The following is a 20075-nucleotide window of genomic DNA, read 5'->3' as shown; positions in this document are numbered from 1 at the left end:
GAATAGAAACCACAGAATAATTTTATTGCTCTTACAAAAATCAATTTTTATTTTTTTCTGAATCAATAACAAAATTAATAGAATTCCAATATGCAATAATGAGAAATGCTGAATTTATGCTGAATTTTAAGCACCCAGTTGCTTGTAGAGAATGGGCACATAGTCATCATACTCGGCCTGATAGAAATTACCGGCCACGGGATTCCCCAAATTGTATTTCTCAGCAAATTTGGCAATCTTGAAGCCACCGCGATTATCGCCGCTGTTGTTGGGCAAACGCTGCTCATCGAACTTGAGCTTGCACTGCTGCTCGTAGACCAAGAAGACGTAGCGATGCAGACCCGTATCCGGTGGTGGGCCGGAGCCAACGTAGGCGGACAGAACCTCGCCCTTGGTCACCTCGTTGCCGGGAATGTTGCCGACCAGCCAGTGATGCCACTCCCGGAACTTTGGATCCTTGCGACTGGGCGCATCCGGATCCGTCATGCACAGTGTGTAGAGTTTGCCGCTATCCGCCTCCCACTTCACACACGGTTCGTCCTTTACCTGTAATGGTGATAAAATGCAGCTTTTAAGCAATTTTATTGGATAAACATCTTTATCTAAAGATATATAGATGTATGCAAAAAACGATTATATGATGTCCTTACATCACTAAGTCATACAATATATAATATGCATATGTATGTATATGTATGTATATATTAAGTAAATAAATTTTTTGGCAATATCTATATCGATTTTGGTAATTGTCTGTTTTATGCCAAAAGTTTCAAAATGATAAAAAGAGGGCGATTTATCATGAGTTTAGAGATATAAATGTTGCGGGACTTAACTATTTCTTTTTTAATTAGTTTTTAAACTTCCTTACAAAACGAACTTTTTTGTTGCTGTTTTGTGCAACTTATCACTATTTTCAACCGTTTACCAGCACCGATTTGGTCACACGGACACAAGGTTGCTTATCAAATATCCAAGATATTGATATCTTTTTATGATAATAATTTTAGATTGCGATTTTACACAACAAAATGAACAAACCTGTTAGTTGTTACTGATAAAAATGTCGGGTCAAAGAAAAGTAGTGTTGGTAAACGGGCCATAATAGTGATAAGTTGCACAAAACAACAACAAAAAATTTAACTTTGTATGGAAACTTTAAAATTCAATTTAAAAAAAACTAGTTGAGTGGCCAAACTTATTTTAATTGCTTAATTTATAATAAATGTTGGGGTATTTTTTCATTTTGCAATTGTCGGCATAAAACCGATCTTTAGCTCGATTTAAATTTATCAATACCTGGGTGGGGGTTAGTATGTTCCCCTCCTTCACCGTTACCCCGCTGCCATACTCCACGGAGACAGTTCCCTTGGGCGCCTTGGCAATCACATCGGGCACAACGCAATGTTCCTCCATGCTGCAGACAATTGATTTACTCGACAGGCGACGCAGTGAAATATTTATAGGCAAAGTCCACAAGAAAATGGCGGCTGGATTTTTGCTGCTTGCAATCGTTGTTGCTGCTCTAATGGCAGCCGGCTTATGCCAATTGACAGCTGCTGTCATTGCGGTAGCCCTAAATACATTTATATTAAATTGCGAGTTCACGGCACGTTTAAGCACATTCCGTGTGAGTGCCTGGCACACAATATTCATTTTCTAGCCAAATATTCAACAATTTCAAATGTAGACAACTGTTTTTACTCTTTAATCACGATATTCTTAATTGTTGCTGTTTAGTCTTTTATTTTCGGTAGCCCTGTCATTCACAGTAAACCGCGATTATTTACAATCGATATCGTTGAAAAGCAGAGTTGTAACTTAAATTTAAATTTTAAAGCGCACAATTTGAAATTCAAATAGCATATATTTTAGCACAATTTCAAATGGCGACTAGTGATTATAAAAAAGATTAACAAGATTTGTAAAACTTTGATGTCACTACTTTTGTTGCTTAAAATAGCTTGGAATTTTAATATTATTTCTGGGGGCTGTTGTCAGAATGTGACCGTTTAAAAAGCTAAACTCAAGAAATGAATTAATGAACGAGTATTAAAACAAAAAATGGTAAAATTGGGCTAAATGTTATAGTTTTAGTGTATTGTTTTATTTTAAAAAACTTTTAAACCTGCTAAAAACTTTCAAAATTATCTGATTGGCAATAGTCACCTGGGACTTATTAAAACAAGTTTTAATCGACTTAATTGAAGCAAAAGCGTAGTAAAGTGGCAAGGGATAATTCGTATATTACATAAGTTAAAATATATACAATTTCCAAAATACTCTTCAGTTTCACAATACACTTAAAATGCTAGGGCTTAATTTAAAGAATGTGTGTTTAACAAGATGAAGGAACAATAAAATGGGATATGTGTTATTTTTTTTTTGGATTGTTTCAAGTTTGGGTCATGGGAAATAACTAAACTTGATAGCGCTGTTTGTGTCATGCCTTGCGAAAGAGATCGCTTGAACCGTATGAGAAACGACGCTCCTTTAAATTGCTGCTGACCAGAACTTCCTCATCGTACTCCGAAACTCGCTGCATTTTGGGGCGCATTAAACCTCGAACATCACTCAATGTGATGTCGACATCCTTGAAGGCATTGAGCATAAAGACAGCCGTGATTACAGTCAAAAATCCGCAGACATCACCCAGGATATTCTCGAACTTCATGTGATTCAGTTCCTTTAGCAATATGGCAGATGCAGTGATCACCAGAGTTGTAAACATCACATAATAAACGGGCGTGACAATGCTCGTATTAAATATGTCGAGGGCTTTGTTCAAATAATTCATTTGTATGGCAATAAAGGTGACGGTGACCACAATGAGGAACCATGGCATCCAAGTGCCAAACACATTCGAGCCATTGGCAATCGTGCTCCTAATGGCCAGGCCCAATGCCTTACAGGACATCACCGTCAAGGATCCAATTCCAGAGCACAGAAAGATGTAAACACAGACATTGGTGTGTCCATGTCGCGGTGCCACAAAGCATGCCACAAACGCACTCGATCCAAAGATACAGATCACATAGAGTATAAACACCGGATCCTGCAGCATTTCGAATAACACCTGCAGATCCTCAATCTCCTTTTCCTTCGGCGAGTGTATCACAATTATTGTCGAGCCAATGATGCACAGAAAACAGCCAATTTTCCCTAGGAGATTAAGTTTCTCATTGAGGAATTTCGATGCCATCACCGCCGATATAATCACACTCAAGGCCCCGAGGGGAGTCACAAGAGAAGCGGGCGCAAATGCATAAGCCGCGAAATTAGCTGCTTCGCCCAATCCCACTGTAAAGAATGTATTGTTAGTCACTATATGCAAATATATAATAATTCCCCGTGCACTGTGGATTAAATTACTAAATATTTGACATTAAGTCTAACTAAATTTTTAATAATCTAAATTTATTAAGAGATTTAAATATGACGTTTTTTGCAACCAAAGTCTTAAATAGTTCAGTAAAATAATATAAAAATTTATATTATTATTTTATTTTCGAATTGAACCTTTTATTTGGAAAAGTGACTCGATTCAGGTTCGGGTGCTAAATTATTTGAAGGGCTCGGTTCATTGTTCGCTTTGGACTGCTTAAAAAATCTTGTGTTTGACCACCTAATAGTTAGTTAATATTCATAATTTAGCAAAAATAATTAACAATCGCAATTTCATTAAATTTTAGCTGTTTAGAATTTTTATATGAAGATTACGTATCGGCAATGTGGTCTTGTATGGGCGGTCAGGTTGAGTGATTAAATGAACTCAAAATTTTGTTTAAATCCTTTGCTTAATTTATTTATCAAGTATTTGACCCCCTTGCAATTCGAATTTCACAAAATGCCGTCTTAAAGCACAAAAAAATAGCGTGAAAATTTTAACTGGAATTTATGTCAAATATTTAGCGATTTGTTCCACTATGCCGTGTAGGTTACTTACTTGTTAAGAGACCCGCCCACCAGATCCATTCACGTAAATAACCAAATCCTCCCGCCGCCGCCCGCACCTCACCATGCCGACTGAGTCTCAGGAGAGCCTTCTTCTTGATGATGAAGCTGGAGCCGATGAAAAAACACGAGGATACAGCCAAGCCAACTCCAATGTAGAAGTCGGTGTTTGTATATGGATCCATCACTGAGGTGGCAACAGTGGTGGCAGCCAGGGACGGTGGAGAGGAGACGGATGCACTGTGGACATCTTGTCCCTGTCCCGCCTGCACTAATGTGGCTTCACTGTTCATTATGTTGTACCGCAACTCTAGAATGGAGCATAAACACATACAAATAAGTATAAACACTTACAGTGACTTCTAGCTTAATTTTTACAAATTTAAAATGAGTCCAACTTTTAAACGGCAGCAGTAATAAACATAATTTTAACGCAGACTTTTTAATTAAGATATAAATTTACTTAAGTTTTATTTTAATTATATATGAACTCAATTAAGCTATAAAACAAAGCAAGTCGAAATTGAGTTGGCTCTAATAAACTGAGAGTCACTGTACCTTCACACACACACACACACACACACACACACACACACACACACACACACACACATATATACAATCACACATAATTCTAATCAGCTGAAATTCGTTGTCTGCATGACTCACACCACAAATTCAAAATACACTGTGTTCTACTGTTTTACGCATAAAACAAACACGCTTTTTATATGTAGATTTAATTTGCACTTATGCCGCAACGATCTTTACACTCGAATTTATAAATAACACTTACTTATCTCTTTTGCAGCGTGCAAAAGCGCTTCCAACTTTGTTTGCTGCACCTTCTTCGCTGTTTTGTTTTTATTAGTGATGTGACTCGATTCGATTTTTAGTCGATTTAGATTATTTATTGTATTAGTCGATTTGGTTTAAAGAAACCGACTTAAATATATCTATTTGCTATAAAATCGAAATTTCCCAGCTCTTGTTTTTACTGTGGAGGCGCCTAGCACCAAAGACGCCTTACGCCAAAAATAGTCACTTAAAAAATATAAATACTTTATTTTTAGTTTTTCTTAGTTTTGAAGCTAGAAAAGTTATATTATTTGCAGAATTTTTTAAATTTTTTTAGAATTCTCATTTATTTTATTTAAACTCAAATAAAATTTTGTTTTAAGACTGAAAAAAAAATTAAATTTGCGCGCCGTTTACAGATTTTGACTATTTTTGTTTTTTGAGAAATTCAGGGCTGCAGTTTAGCACAAAAAGTGCTGCCCATTTGAGTATTATTGATCAATTATCGATACTTATCAAAGTTTAATTACTTACAATTTTAGCTGAGAAGTACTGCGACTAAAAAGTTAATAATAAATCATCTATCTGCAAATAATAATAGCTCACTGCCTTTTAGTTTAAAATAATAATAATTTCCCTAACGAGGTTTGTAGCTAAATAATACCCGTGGTGAATATGTTACCTTTTAGAATTTCACAATACTTTGTCCTGTTATTTAATTCACCATGTTCGGTTGCACACGTTCGCCATATTGTGTTTACAAAATACTCTTACTGAACTTGGAATTGATCTAAAAATGCAGTCTATTTATTTATGCTACAGTTTGTGCAGTTTTTTTCGAACAAATCCTTAGGAACAAGAGGATTAACAGGTAAATGACCGACATGATGAGAAAGTAACTGCCATATACAATGTACTGATCTTTAGGTGGCAATCCAAAACCAGTGTCTGAAATGGAAATTGAATTAATGGAAATAATTAATGAAAGTTATTTAAAAAAAATGCAAATTTACCCGTAACAAAAATCAACGTAAGAATGCTCTGCAGTAGGAGAGCGATGAGAGTGTTAATGCCAAATATTAAACCGAAACTATCGTCCACCAAATTCTCAGCCACAATGGCCGCCGCAATGGTAACAATAAAATAAAATACACTGCAGAATATCACATAATTCACATACGAAATCCATACATTATTACAAAAAGTGGCCAAAAGTAAAAGTGCACCGAGAATAAAACCACAAATTGCATTGATAAACATGTAAAAATTGCGATGTGCATTGCTGTTTAAAAAGCCCGCAATTATGGCGCCAATGGCGCCGAGCAGGGTTGCCACCGCTTCGACGCCGCCATTGTAGTTGCTGCGATTGTTGGGCGCCTGATGTTTCCACAGGAACTGCATATAGGCAATGACTTGACCCTGGCCACAGATCGCCAGTGACCACCAGATGCTCCATAGCAGCACCACGGGATTCGTATACGAGGAGACCAGATGATACCACAGCAAGTTTCCGGCATTTCTCAATGAGAATTTCGGTTTCTCTTCCTCCTCCGTCGCCGTCGTTGTAATTGCAGTTGAATCCTTCGGTGAGGTCAAGGTGAGATTAAAAGTAAAATGAAAAAATTTTAAAACTAAATAGAATTCAATAATGTTAATTTTTGTTAAAAATTAAAAAAAAAAAATGTTGTAGCAATGTTAAAAATTATAAAAATCAATTAAGAAAATGATAAAAATTTGTCAAAAAAGATCAAAAATTTAAAAAAGTTAAAAAAATTGTAATGATGTTTGAAAATGTTGAAAATTTTTTATAATGCCAAAAATTAAAAAAAAAATTCTAAAATTAAAATAACTTCAAAGAATTAAACATAGGAAAAATCTGGAAAATTTTCATAAATGATAAAAATATTTTAAAATGTTAAATGATGATAAATGTTAGAAAAGGTTAAAAGTTATAAAAAAAAAATGTAAATTTAACATTTAAAATGTTCAATTCAATTAATTTGCCCATTTCTGATAAATTCATGATAAATCGGTGTCTTTTTTTTGAAATGAGAGACCATTACCTTTTGTGATTTCACGGCATAAAAGTAGAAACTTCTAGGCACACTCGGCAGCATCAGGGCTATGGGCAGGGAGATGAGTTGGGTGGCCAGCGAGATGTAATGCAGCTCACGGAATCCCATGGCATCGCTGGAGACGAGCAGCTGGGCGAGCACGCCACCCAGAAATTTGCCGGCGAGGATTGCGGCACGCGTGTGTCCGGTGACCACTTGATAGCGTTCCCTGTCCACCTTGGCATAGATGTAGGTGTAGTAGGCCACCTCGGCGGCCATGAATGTACCATAAAACATCTGGGCCAGCTGCAGATTGAGCAAGGATCGTGTCCACAGCAGAAACACAAACAATATAATGCCCGTTATCGATGACAGTACTATGATTGGCTTGTAACGCAACAAATCCGTCACCAGAAAGATGATCACCAGTTGCGCTAACACGGCATATGTGCCAATGGGATATACCTCCTGGTACACCTGCTCCGTTGTTATATTCCGCCAATCGCCGGCCAAATACTCGGTCACATACGACTCCGAGGGTCGCATCTCGCGAAAGAAACCAAACATGCATAGGAGCAAGGAAATCTTTAGCCAGGTTTCCATTGTGCCGGCAAACTGGAATCTCGAAATTCTTGCCGGTAAACAGTAAACTGCGAGCTGCGAAATGAATTTGTGTCGTAACCGCAACGAGCGTCAGACAACAACTGTGAAACGTCTGTCGCTCCGATGCGATCGGATCCAATCAGAAAAAAAATAAAAACAGCAGGCACATACATATGTACACTCGGAAAAATAAGACATTCTAGATTTAGGTATGTTCATACTTGAATTTATAGAGTTTTTGTATTTAACATTTTAAGATAAGCATAAGATAAGAACTTAAATAAAGTCTGAAACGATCTTAAATTTAGAATTCTGACTGTGCATTCCTATGGCAGCTATATGATATAATAGTCAGATAGCTAACAATTTTAGTCAGAATATAAAACACCATGCCAAACATAAAATGTGTGAGTTTCGATTGTATAGTTATACTAAACTAAATTAAAATGTTGTTGTGCTTGTTTTAAGATGGAAATTAGAGTGTTTTGTACTAGAAACAAGTACATTTTGGGATAGTTTCAAGATTTTTGTAAACTTGCTTTAAGGACTTAAATTTTTCTTAAAGCGTAATTAAAGTACTCTAGAGAAATATAATTTTTAATGTCCGCTATAAGATCATCTTTAAGGCTCGTTTGTACTTTAATATTCCCTGCTTAATTACGGTAACCTTAATTTTTTCTGAGTGTATACATGTACACATGTGGCGAGAGTGACGACGAGACGACTTCTCTCACTTCTCTCTCTGAGATCCGAAAACTGAAGCAACTTGTTGCTTTCTCTTGGAGAGCTTGTAAATTGCAATCCGAAGCAATAAACGTCTCTTCTCATAAAAAACAAAATAAATACGATTCAAATAAATATATATGTATGGCAAGATAGAGATGATGTTTTTACACAACGAAGTTTTGATACTCTTGCTGAGATTCAATAAAATTGTTGTACTAAGTTTAGGTGAGATATCTCAAATTTATATAGATGTTATTTTATTTGATCTTTTGTCGCATTTCTAAATTTATAAATATATATGGCATTCAATTATTGCAAATATAATTACAATTTTATATAGATATTTTAGAAAATATAATTTTTAAAGATTGTTAAAATGGTTTTATTTGATAAGAAAAATTATATGAAATCTTGTGAAATCATTTTCATTTCATTAAATCAGTTTCTTTTACAGGGTATATTGTAGGCAACAAACCATACTCAAGTTATTTGTTTAATTGTATTTATATACAATTTTAATATAAGGAAATCAATGTGACACTTTTTGATTGTATCGCTTAATTGTGGAGCATATTGACTAGTTAATAAAAAAAGTTACGTTTGGCAATTAAAAGACTTACACACAAATTGTAGGCAGATTTATAGAGACAGATAACAAGTTATTTTAACTGATTATTAGTGTTGTAATTACGTCTATATATACATACATAAATTTGAGTAGATTGCGACCATATCTCTAATCTGGTTGATTGTCTTATGATTTCTGACATATACAGATTACAGATATATTATATACGATTTACTTTTCTGGAACTAATTAATTTTCAGATAATTTCGAGGGCCACTTTAGTTATTCCCGAACTGTCTGAGCCGAAGGGAAGGAAATTTAGTAGTATTTAGTAATAGTTAGCACTTAAACAAAAAGTCGATTTGTTGATCAAACGTTGAGTTTTATTAGAAAATAATTTGATATTTTATATTTGAAAAATTAAAAATATAGGTTATGTTATGATTTTTGTATAAAAAATAACTTTAACTATCTTTATCGAAAAAAAGAGTTACAATTAATTGTAATATTAAAAATTAATTCTTTTACAAGTGTAGCATAAGTTAATTAACTACTTTTTGAGGTAATCCTGATAGAGTCGCAGTAACTCGGGACTTGTGCGTGGTTGAACCGTTTGCAGGGCAGTCTCAAAATGCTCCCACTTGACGGATTCAGCCTCAAAACTCTGCTCCAGCGCACTCAATGCGGCCTCATGGCAAACGGCCTGAATCTCTGCACCCGAATAGCCCTCGGTCCGCTCCACCAACTGATCCACATCAACATCTACCGCCAAAGGCATGGAACGCAGCTTGATCTGGAGGATTTCACGACGTGCCTCCATCTCGGGTAATCCCACGTAACAGACGCGATCAATGCGACCGGGACGAAGTAGCGCCTTGTCAATCATATCGGGACGATTCGTGGCTGCCACAATGGTCACATTATGCAGCGTCTCCACGCCGTCCAGTTCGGTGAGCAGTTGGGTGAGCACTCGCTCCTTGACCGAGGAACCGCTGGAGGAACCCTCGGAACGTTCCCCGCCAATGGCATCGATTTCATCAAAGAAAACAATCGCCGGGGCAACTTGTCGCGCCTTGCGGAAGACCTCACGCACCGCACGCTCGGATTCGCCCACCCACATGGAGAATAACTCGGGCCCCTTGATGGACAGAAAGTTTAGTTTACTCTCTGTCGCCAGAGCCTTGGCAATCATTGTTTTGGAGCAACCAGGCGGACCAAACATGAGTACACCACGTGGTGGTTTGATGCCCAAACGCTGGAATTTCTCGGCATGCAGCAAAGGCCATTCGATGGCCTGTTGCAAGCTCAATCTCAGAGCTGCCTGACCGCCAATGTCCGACCACAGCACATTGGGATTCTCGATGAGCACTTCCCGCATTGCCGACGGTTTCACCTGAGTCAGAGCTGCCTGCAGATCCCGCAGCTCCAAGGGCTTCATCCTTGCCTCATTCTTGAGTGCTGTCGATTCACTATACGAATATCGAAAAATATTTTAATTAGAATGCGAATATTTGGAAATGAAAATTGGGAAAACAAAACTAGGAAGCATTAAATTTGCATATACAAATTAGGAAACCATTATTAGAAATTCTGTGATAAGGAAATAAAAATTAAAAATGAAAAAGACCAGAATTAGACAACTTATTGTCAGGTAATAAAAATGAAAAAGATATTTTGTTATAAGGAAATTAAAATTAGAAAAAAATATTGGGAAGATAAAAATTAGGAAAGAAAAAAATGACTAAAATTGTTATATGGAAAAAAAAATTGGGAATACAAAAATTAGGATATGTCAAAATCAAAATTACTTTATTAAAAATCGCGCAATGTAAAATAGACTAGATTAACGGTGTAAGACGACCTATACATTATACCTAATGTTGACATGTTCAAATTTTTGTCTTCCCAATTGTGTTTTCCAAATTTTTATTTCTTTATAACATTATTCCTATCTTTGATTTCTCCCAAGTTTTGTCAATTTTGTTTTTATTTCCTAATAACAATATTCGCAATTTTGATTTTTTTTCCAACTTTTGACAATTTCCCAATTTTGTTTTTTCTTAATTTTAATTTCCTAATAATATTTTTCCTAATGTTTCCCTCCCACATTTTATCCCTTAATTTATATCTAAATATTTTTCTAAGTTCAAGTTCCTAGTCTATGATTCCCTTGCTTTCTATCTTAATTTGGTTTCATAAAATTGTATTCATAGTTTTGCTTTCTTTAAATTTCCTTAATTCCTTAAAAAATATTCGGTACCCCTTAAGTGCCGTCAGCATGGCCGCATAAACCAGATTGGCCAAATCAGCGCCCACATAGCCGTGTGTAATGCTGGCAATCTCCTCAATCTCCGAATCCTTGAGCTTGTGCTCCAGCGGCTGCAGTAGACAACGGAGAATCTCACGCCGGGATTGGGGCGTGGGCACGCCCAACTCCAGTTCACAGTCCAAGCGACCAGCGCGTCTTATGCTCGGATGCAGTGCATCAATTTGTGAGCTGGTGGCGAGTAGAAACGTGCGACGTGCCTCGCTGCGACTGGAACTGCTCAGCTGATCGAGCAGTGAGAGAAATGCGAGAGAGACGCGCTTGACGAGATCACTGCTCGCATCTTGCTTGGGACACAGCGTGTGCACATCTTCCAGGAGCAGCAGCGTCGGATGCGGATAGTGTCCATAGGCACGCTCAAAGTATGATCCCAATTTTTGCTCCGTCTCACCTAGAAATTTGCTAAACACCTCACCGCTGTTGATGCGGATGACCAGGACATTCTTGTCCCGTTCCTGGGCAGCGGTACACATGGCCTCACACACCAGGGACTTGCCACAGCCACTGGCGCCGTAGAGCAACAAACCACGGGATACTTTGACACCTGCAAAATGAACAAAACATATCTTTATTTATTTATTGCACGATCGAATCGTCTCAGACAAGTTGTGTGACAATTTTAGCTTTCTAGGTCTTACGGTTTGATCTCCACAATGATGATTCAGTGGGTCAGGACAAAATGTTTTACATACATAGAGTAAGAACAGTTTATTAAGATTTAAATTATGAAAATAGACTTTAATTTTAAATTCGAAGGATTGACCAACTTCAAACTTTTATAACTTTGTTAAAACTGGTCCGGCTTTCAAACTTTCATAACTTTGACAAAACTTAACCGATTTTCAAACGGAATATCATTTTGACCATGGTTTGGCTTTTAAATTCATTCTGCATACAAAATTAAATGACTTTGTAAAAAAAATATATTTGCCCTCGGATTCGATTTTAAAGCATAGACTCCCCCCTTTGGAATTTTGTAAATTCAAAATTTTAAATCTCAAGATTTCGCTTTTAATCAACTCTTTATATCGTAGTTAGTCTAAAACAACACTTTAAACTTGATTCTGAGACCTTTTATTTTTCTGTAAAAAATCATGCAGAATTGGACAAAAATTTTGACTTGTAAAGTGGCTAGGTCAGGGACTTGACCAATTTCGAACTTTCATAACTATGGTAAAACTGGACCGATTTTTAAGTGGAATATCATTTTGAGCATGGCTTGGCTTTTTTTTTCATTCTGCATTTTAATTAATTTTAATTTAAATAATTATTATTCCTCTATTTACCCTTTGAAATTGAAAATAGTAGATCTCTTTTTTTCTTATTACCATAATACTATGCTTACCTGCTGGCAAGGATTTGTAACCCAGGGCGTAATCCATGGTCTCCTCCACCAATTGAATTTGTTTATCCAACCCGCCAATTTTGGCTTTGGTTATGCGATGTTCCAGCTGAGGTTCCAGCTCTTTTCCCTGCTCCTCCTGGCGCATTAGCTCAACTCGTGTAGCACTTGTTATCTGCACAAACTGCTGAGATTTATCCAAGCTCAGCCGCTCTAGTGCGTCTTCCACGGCGCTCTCCTGGACACCCTGCCAGCTGGCCAAGCAAAATGTAAGCGGTTTGTTGAAGAAATTCAAATGTAGCTCGCTGCCTTGGCAGTAAATTTGATTGCGAATCTCGCCCTTAAGCACAGCAGCCACATCTGGAAGTTGACTTTGCTCCAGACAAGACTCGCTCTCGTTGAGTTGCCTCAAACTGATGCTGGCAGCTGCAGAGAGTTTCCTGGTGTCCAGTGCAGAAATGCGCAGAGATTTCCCACGCAGCGCTGTCCAATTCTGTTTGTAGTCTGAAAAAATGGAATGTGAGCTAGAGGTATCTCATACGAATTCCGAATATTTTTTAAGGAATTACAAAATCAATAAAATAAAGCTTAGAATGCAATTTTCGAAAACTAAGATCAGGCAAAAAAAAAAAGTAAAAATGGAACTATATGTATATGGTAAACATAAGAAACTAACCAGCTGATGTGACAAATACCGTTGTAAGAAACTGCTCTGAAACTGGCCAAACAATGCGCACCAAAGGTGTCTGAATTTGTGCTGCTTCAGTTGCCGGTTTAATCACCACGTGCTGGCCAATGTGAAACTCGGCCAACTGTATGGCGCCTTCCGACACAAATATCAGCATGCTCTCATACTGAGGCGGCAGATCCTTGAGAGATTCCACCTCAAAAGTGCGTTGAAGCACGCTTGCAGTGTAGAGCACGCCATTGCGTACATATTCCGCATTCACCTCGGTGCCGCTCGCATCCTCCGCAATGGGACAGACACGCTCGTGTGTGTCTCGGGTTTTGGAAGTGATGTGCACGTCACAGGTTGCACAGTGATACCAAGTTGCTTGGTTCTTTTTGTTGCTCGATTTTGGCGGCATGCTTGCACGTTTTGTTTACCTTTTGCACTGCCAAACAGCTGACTGTGTACGCGCGCATTGGGAATGGCAAAATCATGCAAGACAATTTTGAGCTATCGATAGCTAACAAAACATCAATCGACTTAAGCGATAATTGTTGATTCCGTTTAATTTTCTGTTTTAGATCAAGTTAATTTAACGCATTATTAGTTCATTCGTTAAATTTTTGCTGAATAAAGGAAGAAGTCATTATATAGTTTCGGTCATCAGTTGTTCCCCACACACAGCTATCGTCCGACCGCCACAATTTGTTGACCATTTGTAGCTAATATTTGGGCAAGCCGCGCATTTAAAATCTGTATTAAATCATTTTTAAGCAATTGCTTAATTTTTTAAACAAAATCTCATTTTTTTAAATTTTTGGAGGTAGTTGAAAAACAAATATTGTTGTTTTTATGGTAGTAAAACAAGTATAAAATAAAATTTTATAAACTACTAGCTTCAAATTTTAAGTAGATTTAAATATATAGTCATTTGCAGAAAAACACTTAAAAATAAATGAATGTCGGCATTTTTCTGGGAATTAAATAAAATTAAATAACACATTTATACACGCATTTTATTTGTACAACAACAATAAAAGAAGTTCATTGCAAAAGTAAATCGGTTTCGGAAGCATTAGCCGACATTAAGTCCCGTTCGAGGCTTGTCTTGGCATTTGCCTGATTCAGGAATAGATCGAAATCGTAGCCATCATTTTGTGCGGATATTGAGTCCTTCTGATTGCTAATTGTTTGTGGATTGGACAGCAAGTCCACGTCGTGCAGTCCGAGTTCCTTGAGCAGCGTTTCATTTTCATTGACAATGGATTCAGTTGCAGTTTGAACTAGAATTTCTTTGGCCTCCACATTTATAATGGGAGCAGGTTGCTCCAAGGCATCCATGCCATAAACTACTTTATTCGAGTTGTTTAAAGACTGAATTTCATCATCGTCCAGCTCTTGAGGCTTCAGTGTACTTGATTTGTATTGGAAATCAGTTTCCTTAAAGTCCACCTCGATGGGAAAGAGGGGAGGTAGAGAGTCCAATCGTTCCACCAGACTTCTGTGCAACTCTGCCAGACTTTCGAGCAGACTGCGTAGTTGCTTATTTAAATCCATGGCATGTTTGCACTCAAGCAGCTCCATTTTCTCGAGCACATCGGTCCTCAATTTGGCAAACTTGGTGCGGGCATCCTGGCGACAGCGCAGGATCAATCGGTACTCATAGTTGCCCGTCTCTACGCGATAAAGCGGCTCCTGCAGCGCCGCAAATCCGTGCTCCTCGTCATCCATTTCCTTGACCTGCAACACAGACGGACACAATTAACTACTTTTGTAATGCATTTGCCATTTAAATAGCAATAAAAAAATTATTATTAAATGAAAATGGTCATTTCAATAGCATTACAAAAATAGTAGTGCTAATAAAAAAGCCATTTTACCAGCATTGAAAAAAAATATATTCTAATGAATTGAATATTTTAATAGCATTGAAAATGAAAATGAAATGAACATTTTACTAGCATTGAAAAAAAATGATTGTAATGATATTGACATTTCACTAGCTTTAAGAAAAATAGTAGTGCATATAAAAAGAACATTTAACCAGCATTGAAAAAAGTAATGCTAATGAAATTAATATTTCACTAGCATTCAAAAAAGTAGGGCTAATGAAAAGAAAATTTCACTAGCATTGAAAAAGGTTATGTTAATGAAATGAATATTTTACAAGTATTGAAATAGGTAGTGCTAACGATAAGAACACTTTACTAGCATTGGAAAAAGTAGTGCTAATGAAATGGACATTTCACTAACACTCAAAATAGTCGTGCTAGTAAATAATTTTTTAAAATAGCATCGAAAATAAGAAGTAATTAAATTGTTTTTTTTTGTGCGTTACTGAATATTTATAGTAGAATCGCAATTTCATTAGCATTATAATTAATTTTTGAGAATAATTAAACTAGGTTCTTTAAAAATATGTTAAAAATTTAATAAAATGTTATTAATATTAAATTATTTTAAGAGTGTTAAGAAAAAGGTTGAAAGTTAAAATTAAATTTAAAAAATTTATTATTTAAATTATTTTAAGAGTGTTAAGAAAAGGGTTGAAAGTTAAAATTAAATTTAAAAAAACCAAAAATCTAAAAAATTTATAAATATGCTCAAAATAAAAAATGTTCCAAATTTAAGAAAATGTTAAATATGTTTTACATTAAAAAAAAATGTTAAAAAATATATTAGCATGATGTTATATAGATAGTAATGTTAAAAAATTTTAAAACTAAATTTAATGATAATGCTAATGCTAATAGGTACAACTCTGACCTTCAGGCAGTAGGAGAGATATGTGAACTTGGCATCCGCATAACGACGCACAGTCAACTTGGTATCTGGTATGGCTTTGTTCAGGTACGTGCCCAGATCGGCCAACACTGGCTTTATCTGTTTGATAATTGTCAGGCCGTCCTTTTCCAGGGATCGATGGAACTCGCCAAAGGTACGAAATGCTTCCGAGGCGCGTTGTTGCGGCTCATGTGCCGAGATTTGTGTGAAACAATCTCCGAAAGCTTTGTAGGTTTGCAAGAGATCATAGTACGCCTTGAGCATGCGACGAGCATGCTCCACCAATCCCTTATACATCAGTTCGGTGCCTTCCAGCTCCTCCAGTCGCTTGACCAGCGAATCATTGCAGAGTATGGCTCGGGAGAGACCCAATGTATCCGCCGTATTACTCGACAAATTGTCCACAATGCGATGCTTCAGCTTCTTCAATATAATGTCGAGGCTTTTGCCCTGTTCAGGATCCGCATGAAGTTTGTTATAATGTACGGTGACCTCATCGGTGGCTGTCTGTATCATTTTGGCCACCTCTACCTTCGTCTTGCCCTTTACACTGGCCGAATTGATGGCCAACAACTCGTCTCCAGATTGTAAGGATCCCTCCCGGGCAGCGGGTGTGCCATCAAATACCTGCAGGATTAAAGTTCAATTTAAAATTGGTAAGGAACCCATTTCGTTTATAATATATGTTTTAAGAATCAATCTTAGCTATTTTATTTGTTTACTATTTACTTCAGCTAAATTTATCTCCTAAAACTCTTTCCCTGACTGACTGAGCACTGTAGAGGCCAAAAGCGTTAGACGCGCGAGCTTGAAATTTTGACAGAACATAGCTAAGATAATCATTTTTTAAAAATAAATCCTTTTTTTAATAACTATTCAAAATCAGAATATTTATATATATATATTTTTTAAAGTCATAATAAAAAATAATGAATAAAACTAAATTAATATTCATTTTTTTTCAGATATCTATTATATTTTCTGCTATAAAAAATCATTTAGTTACACTTTTTTATTGTCTAAAATCAGAAATAAAAGTTAAAGTTGGAAATAAATAGTCAAATAAAATTTTCATAGTTAACTGCTATATAAGTTCTGATATCTAGCAATAAGTAGACCTAGAACTTATTGTTTTAAATTTCCGTTCAGTTCAACATCAAAATTCTATTGGGAAATACAAAGTTTTCCAAACAAAAAAATATTTCGGATAAATTAAAAACGCTATGACTGTCCTCCAATGGACAATGGGATACAAAGGGATGAGCTCAAAATCGAAGAAGGAATGGAACAAGACTAAAGCCATATCGGGGTGCGATCAGTTGGGCAGAAGACTGGGCTCAATAATGCGGGAGAATAACTCCAATGAGATGCTGCTGCGACAACAGGCCGGTCTGGACAGGAGCAAACAGGTGTCCAAACGTCGCTGTCTCTCAGAACCCTCTGCATACAAATTCCAGAGGGAATACGAACGGAACAGGAAGCAGAAATTGCGACAAATGGCAAAAACACAGCGACAATTGAGAGAATTTCACAGTCATCCCGTGCCGAACTTTCACAGTCTGCATAAACGCTTGGAGAATCGCAACCGGATACGTCAATTGGTCTCCCAACACAAGGTGACCACACCAAAGGCTCCACTGACTCTGATCAAATCCATGGAGTCCCAGAAGAAGCGCGAAATTCAAAGGCTTAAACTTGAACAGCAAAAGTTAAAGCAGCTAAAACAACGATCCAAATTTTGTACCAAATCCTTCGACACCTGGCGCCAAAAACCATTTGTGCCTCGCATCCAATCCAGCTTCATCCAGGCGGAACCCTTTCAACTGGTCTCCGAGGAGCGGAGCAAAAAGCGCAGGGAATTCGACGAGCGAGCCAAACACGAGCAGCATCAACGATGGAGGCGACAGGCCGCCGCCTGGGCACAACGCTGGCATGAGGAATACCTTCAGCTACGCAATCTGACCAACTTCAAGGCTCGTCCCAATCCTTGCAAGCGCTTCAAGGCATAACATTAAATATATATCACAAGGCAAAAAAATAAAGTAATCCCTTCATAGCAATCTAAATAAAACTCTTTGTCCCGACTCACTCACTGACTGACTGACTCTTTGTCCTGACTCACTCACTGATCATTGCACAGCCGAAACCATAAAACCTAGGGGGCTATAATTTTCATATTTGAGACAATAATTTTTTACAATGATCGAACGAAAACCTTTTCTGAAAAAATTAATTTATGGTCTAATTTTACTTAAATTATATTTTACAACAGTTTGTTTTTAGTGATTGTTTAGAAACTCAATTTTTTTAACTTGTACTTAAGTTCGATGTACAGTTTGAAAAAACATCACTATTCTTACCTGTACTATATAGAGACAGGGACACATTGGTGCTCCTCCACCAATGCTAATGCCTATCAAGTTGCTCTGGTCCTTTGTTATGACAACTGCATTGGTCGTCACAGTCATGCCCCTATTTTGTAGAAAACAATATAATGGTTAGCCAAAGTTTAACATAAGAAAAAATCAAACTCGACCTAAATTTGAGCTTTTTCAACGAATAAAAAGCGTGCTAACATCCATATGTGCATTTTTCTAAATACCCGTCTAGCAAACAGGCTGAAACCTAATAAAAATTAACCAATTAAAGCTAGGATATCTTGATTTATGTCTAAATCCTCTAGAAAAGTTGAACCCGCTATCTATTTTTAAATATCTGTTACATCTGACTTATTTAATTTTCAGTCAATCTTATTCAAATTTGACTAACAATATTAAAAATTATTAAGGAACCAATTCTATTCGCTAACAAGAATTTAATTTAAGTATCTAGTTCGGACTAAAATATGGATTTTTCTAGTATCTAAATTTTTCTAGTATCCATTATGATTAATATGACGTTATTATTCAACTATTAGAAAATTAAGCTAATCATATTTAATAAAACTTAATACAAAAACGCCCATTTAAAGCGCTATATATTTTGAAAGCTCTAAAAATCGATCGGACAAAACTAAGAAGTTATTAAAATAAACATTTTAATTTGCAAGGAAAGCCGTACTGGCGCCATCTAGCGCTAAGGACAAGAAACTACGTTTTCTGTTTCAAAAACTAAACATCTATCTACCCAATAACTCACTTAAGAATTACAATCTATATTTAACTCAAGTTGGTGATGACAATACATAAAAAACAAATGGTGAAACACATGTTAAATGGTTTTGAATTTAGCGCTTAAAACTAGTGAGCCCGTTATTCTATGTTATTGCTATGCTAAAATACAGTCAGTCAAGTAATTGTTTTGGTTTATTTATGGATAAAAAACATTAAGAAAATTGTTAAGTACTTTAGAAATAAAACATAAATATGTAATATTATTTTTTTTTTGTTAAAACAATTAGTTGACATACAGTATATTATATTAGTTCTCAGTCTCCGACTAGATTTTGAGTAGCTTTTGAGACACTACAAATTACAAGGAGTGGCTACATATATAGTTGACATACTGTATATCGAGCTTTTTGAGTTTTGGAAAATTGACTTACAACCGATCTAACTCATATTTCTGTTTATGGAGCTGTCCAAATTTCTCAGTTGCCAGTTCGAGATTAGTGCAGAGAACTGTAGTTTCGTCGATAGCATCCGCATTGCGTTTTGCACTTTTAAAAATTGATCAGAATACTTTTGTTGCTCACTGTCATCAAAGAATACTTACGCCTCAAAGTCGGCTGTGCAATCCTCATTTAATTGGATGAGCACTGGAGCAGCTTCGCATGGCCTAACACTAACAATATTTGTGATTTGTTATTTGAAATACCAAGTATTTTATATACAATATGTTGACCCCAATAATTATTGATTTTTTTTTTAAGCAACTCTCTTGGCAAAAGCCTTTTTTCTTTCGCTCAGTTTTAGTTATGTGAGATTCGAAATAAACACTATTGCGCTTGGTTTTCTTCATATTTTACTCACATTTTATCCTCGTAGAAGAAATCATCATCGTCCGTCAGCATTTTAGCAGTTTTTATTCTATATTTTGAACATATACGGCGATACGGCCTCCAACTATGACGTGAAGTTGGCTGCGACAGATAATCAAAACAATAACAAACAGTGCTGCCAACTTTTTAGTGGAAGAAATAGCTTTTTCTCGCTGTATAGCATCCGAATAATAGCTGAAATTGCGATGCAAAACAGCTACTGGTACCGGTCAAAACAGGGTGGCATTATTGAATCCTAGAATAGAAAAAT

General features: G+C 36.4%; 6 protein-coding genes across 7 annotated transcripts; 1 reads left to right on the top strand and 5 right to left on the bottom strand.

The window, feature by feature from the left end:
• Window positions 1–20: 20 nt before the first annotated feature.
• On the bottom strand, window positions 21–1704 carry LOC117782349 (protein D3). Its single transcript, XM_034619447.1, has 2 exons — window positions 1300–1704; window positions 21–546 (listed from the first exon to the last, which is right to left on the bottom strand). The coding sequence occupies exons 1-2, from the start codon at window positions 1654–1656 to the stop codon at window positions 127–129; spliced, it is 777 nt and encodes a 258-aa protein (XP_034475338.1). The 5' UTR covers window positions 1657–1704; the 3' UTR covers window positions 21–126.
• Window positions 1705–2221: 517 nt separating this feature from the next.
• LOC117781807 (magnesium transporter NIPA2) lies at window positions 2222–4879 on the bottom strand. The gene is made up of 3 exons (XM_034618674.1): window positions 4751–4879; window positions 3947–4264; window positions 2222–3300 (listed from the first exon to the last, which is right to left on the bottom strand). The coding sequence occupies exons 2-3, from the start codon at window positions 4245–4247 to the stop codon at window positions 2444–2446; spliced, it is 1158 nt and encodes a 385-aa protein (XP_034474565.1). The 5' UTR covers window positions 4248–4264; window positions 4751–4879; the 3' UTR covers window positions 2222–2443.
• A 546-nt stretch (window positions 4880–5425) lies between these two features.
• LOC117780393 (thiamine transporter 1) lies at window positions 5426–7505 on the bottom strand. Its single transcript, XM_034616905.1, has 3 exons — window positions 6816–7505; window positions 5766–6333; window positions 5426–5700 (listed from the first exon to the last, which is right to left on the bottom strand). The coding sequence occupies exons 1-3, from the start codon at window positions 7407–7409 to the stop codon at window positions 5564–5566; spliced, it is 1299 nt and encodes a 432-aa protein (XP_034472796.1). The 5' UTR covers window positions 7410–7505; the 3' UTR covers window positions 5426–5563.
• A 1697-nt stretch (window positions 7506–9202) lies between these two features.
• Window positions 9203–13496, bottom strand: LOC117781921 (ATPase family protein 2 homolog). Its single transcript, XM_034618804.1, has 4 exons — window positions 13048–13496; window positions 12375–12875; window positions 10964–11573; window positions 9203–10172 (listed from the first exon to the last, which is right to left on the bottom strand). The coding sequence occupies exons 1-4, from the start codon at window positions 13457–13459 to the stop codon at window positions 9254–9256; spliced, it is 2442 nt and encodes an 813-aa protein (XP_034474695.1). The 5' UTR covers window positions 13460–13496; the 3' UTR covers window positions 9203–9253.
• Window positions 13497–14036: 540 nt separating this feature from the next.
• On the bottom strand, window positions 14037–19926 carry LOC117781759 (PRKCA-binding protein). 2 transcript variants are annotated; one of them, XM_034618579.1, is made up of 4 exons: window positions 19797–19926; window positions 18186–18297; window positions 15808–16452; window positions 14037–14781 (listed from the first exon to the last, which is right to left on the bottom strand). In XM_034618579.1, exons 1-4 carry the CDS (start codon window positions 19835–19837, stop codon window positions 14086–14088), a joined length of 1494 nt encoding a protein of 497 aa, XP_034474470.1. In that variant the 5' UTR covers window positions 19838–19926; the 3' UTR covers window positions 14037–14085. The 2 variants fall into 2 exon arrangements, with proteins under 2 accessions (XP_034474470.1, XP_034474471.1); XM_034618580.1 differs by lacking the exon at window positions 19797–19926 and adding an exon at window positions 19373–19599.
• On the top strand, window positions 16944–17887 carry LOC117781760 (targeting protein for Xklp2). Its single transcript, XM_034618581.1, has one exon. It carries the CDS (start codon window positions 17049–17051, stop codon window positions 17832–17834), a length of 786 nt encoding a protein of 261 aa, XP_034474472.1. The 5' UTR covers window positions 16944–17048; the 3' UTR covers window positions 17835–17887.
• Window positions 19927–20075: the final 149 nt, after the last annotated feature.

Source organism: Drosophila innubila, assembly GCF_004354385.1.
Source record: "Drosophila innubila isolate TH190305 chromosome 2L unlocalized genomic scaffold, UK_Dinn_1.0 4_B_2L, whole genome shotgun sequence".
Taxonomy (NCBI): Eukaryota; Metazoa; Arthropoda; class Insecta; order Diptera; family Drosophilidae; genus Drosophila; species Drosophila innubila.
This window is presented reverse-complemented; position numbering and strand designations above follow the sequence as displayed.

Coding starts and splice junctions, on each gene's coding strand:
- LOC117782349 (XM_034619447.1), bottom strand. CDS start 1,656: ATGAATATTGTGTGCCAGGCACTCACACGGAATGTGCTTAAACGTGCC. Junction 547..1,299: donor ACATACTAACCCCCACCCAG/GTATTGATAAAT, acceptor TCACCATTACAG/GTAAAGGACGAACCGTGTGT.
- LOC117781807 (XM_034618674.1), bottom strand. CDS start 4,247: ATGAACAGTGAAGCCACATTAGTGCAGGCGGGACAGGGACAAGATGTC. Junction 3,301..3,946: donor GTGGGCGGGTCTCTTAACAA/GTAAGTAACCTA, acceptor CATTCTTTACAG/TGGGATTGGGCGAAGCAGCT.
- LOC117780393 (XM_034616905.1), bottom strand. CDS start 7,409: ATGGAAACCTGGCTAAAGATTTCCTTGCTCCTATGCATGTTTGGTTTC. Junction 6,334..6,815: donor ATGCCGTGAAATCACAAAAG/GTAATGGTCTCT, acceptor ACCTCACCGAAG/GATTCAACTGCAATTACAAC. Junction 5,701..5,765: donor TACGTTGATTTTTGTTACGG/GTAAATTTGCAT, acceptor TTTCCATTTCAG/ACACTGGTTTTGGATTGCCA.
- LOC117781921 (XM_034618804.1), bottom strand. CDS start 13,459: ATGCCGCCAAAATCGAGCAACAAAAAGAACCAAGCAACTTGGTATCAC. Junction 11,574..12,374: donor TTACAAATCCTTGCCAGCAG/GTAAGCATAGTA, acceptor TTCATTTTGCAG/GTGTCAAAGTATCCCGTGGT. Junction 10,173..10,963: donor ATGCTGACGGCACTTAAGGG/GTACCGAATATT, acceptor ATATTCGTATAG/TGAATCGACAGCACTCAAGA.
- LOC117781760 (XM_034618581.1), top strand. CDS start 17,049: ATGACTGTCCTCCAATGGACAATGGGATACAAAGGGATGAGCTCAAAA.
- LOC117781759 (XM_034618579.1), bottom strand. CDS start 19,837: ATGCTGACGGACGATGATGATTTCTTCTACGAGGATAAAAT. Junction 18,298..19,796: donor TTCTTCTACGAGGATAAAAT/GTGAGTAAAATA, acceptor TCTACAAAATAG/GGGCATGACTGTGACGACCA. Junction 14,782..15,807: donor ATCTCTCCTACTGCCTGAAG/GTCAGAGTTGTA, acceptor TCTGTGTTGCAG/GTCAAGGAAATGGATGACGA.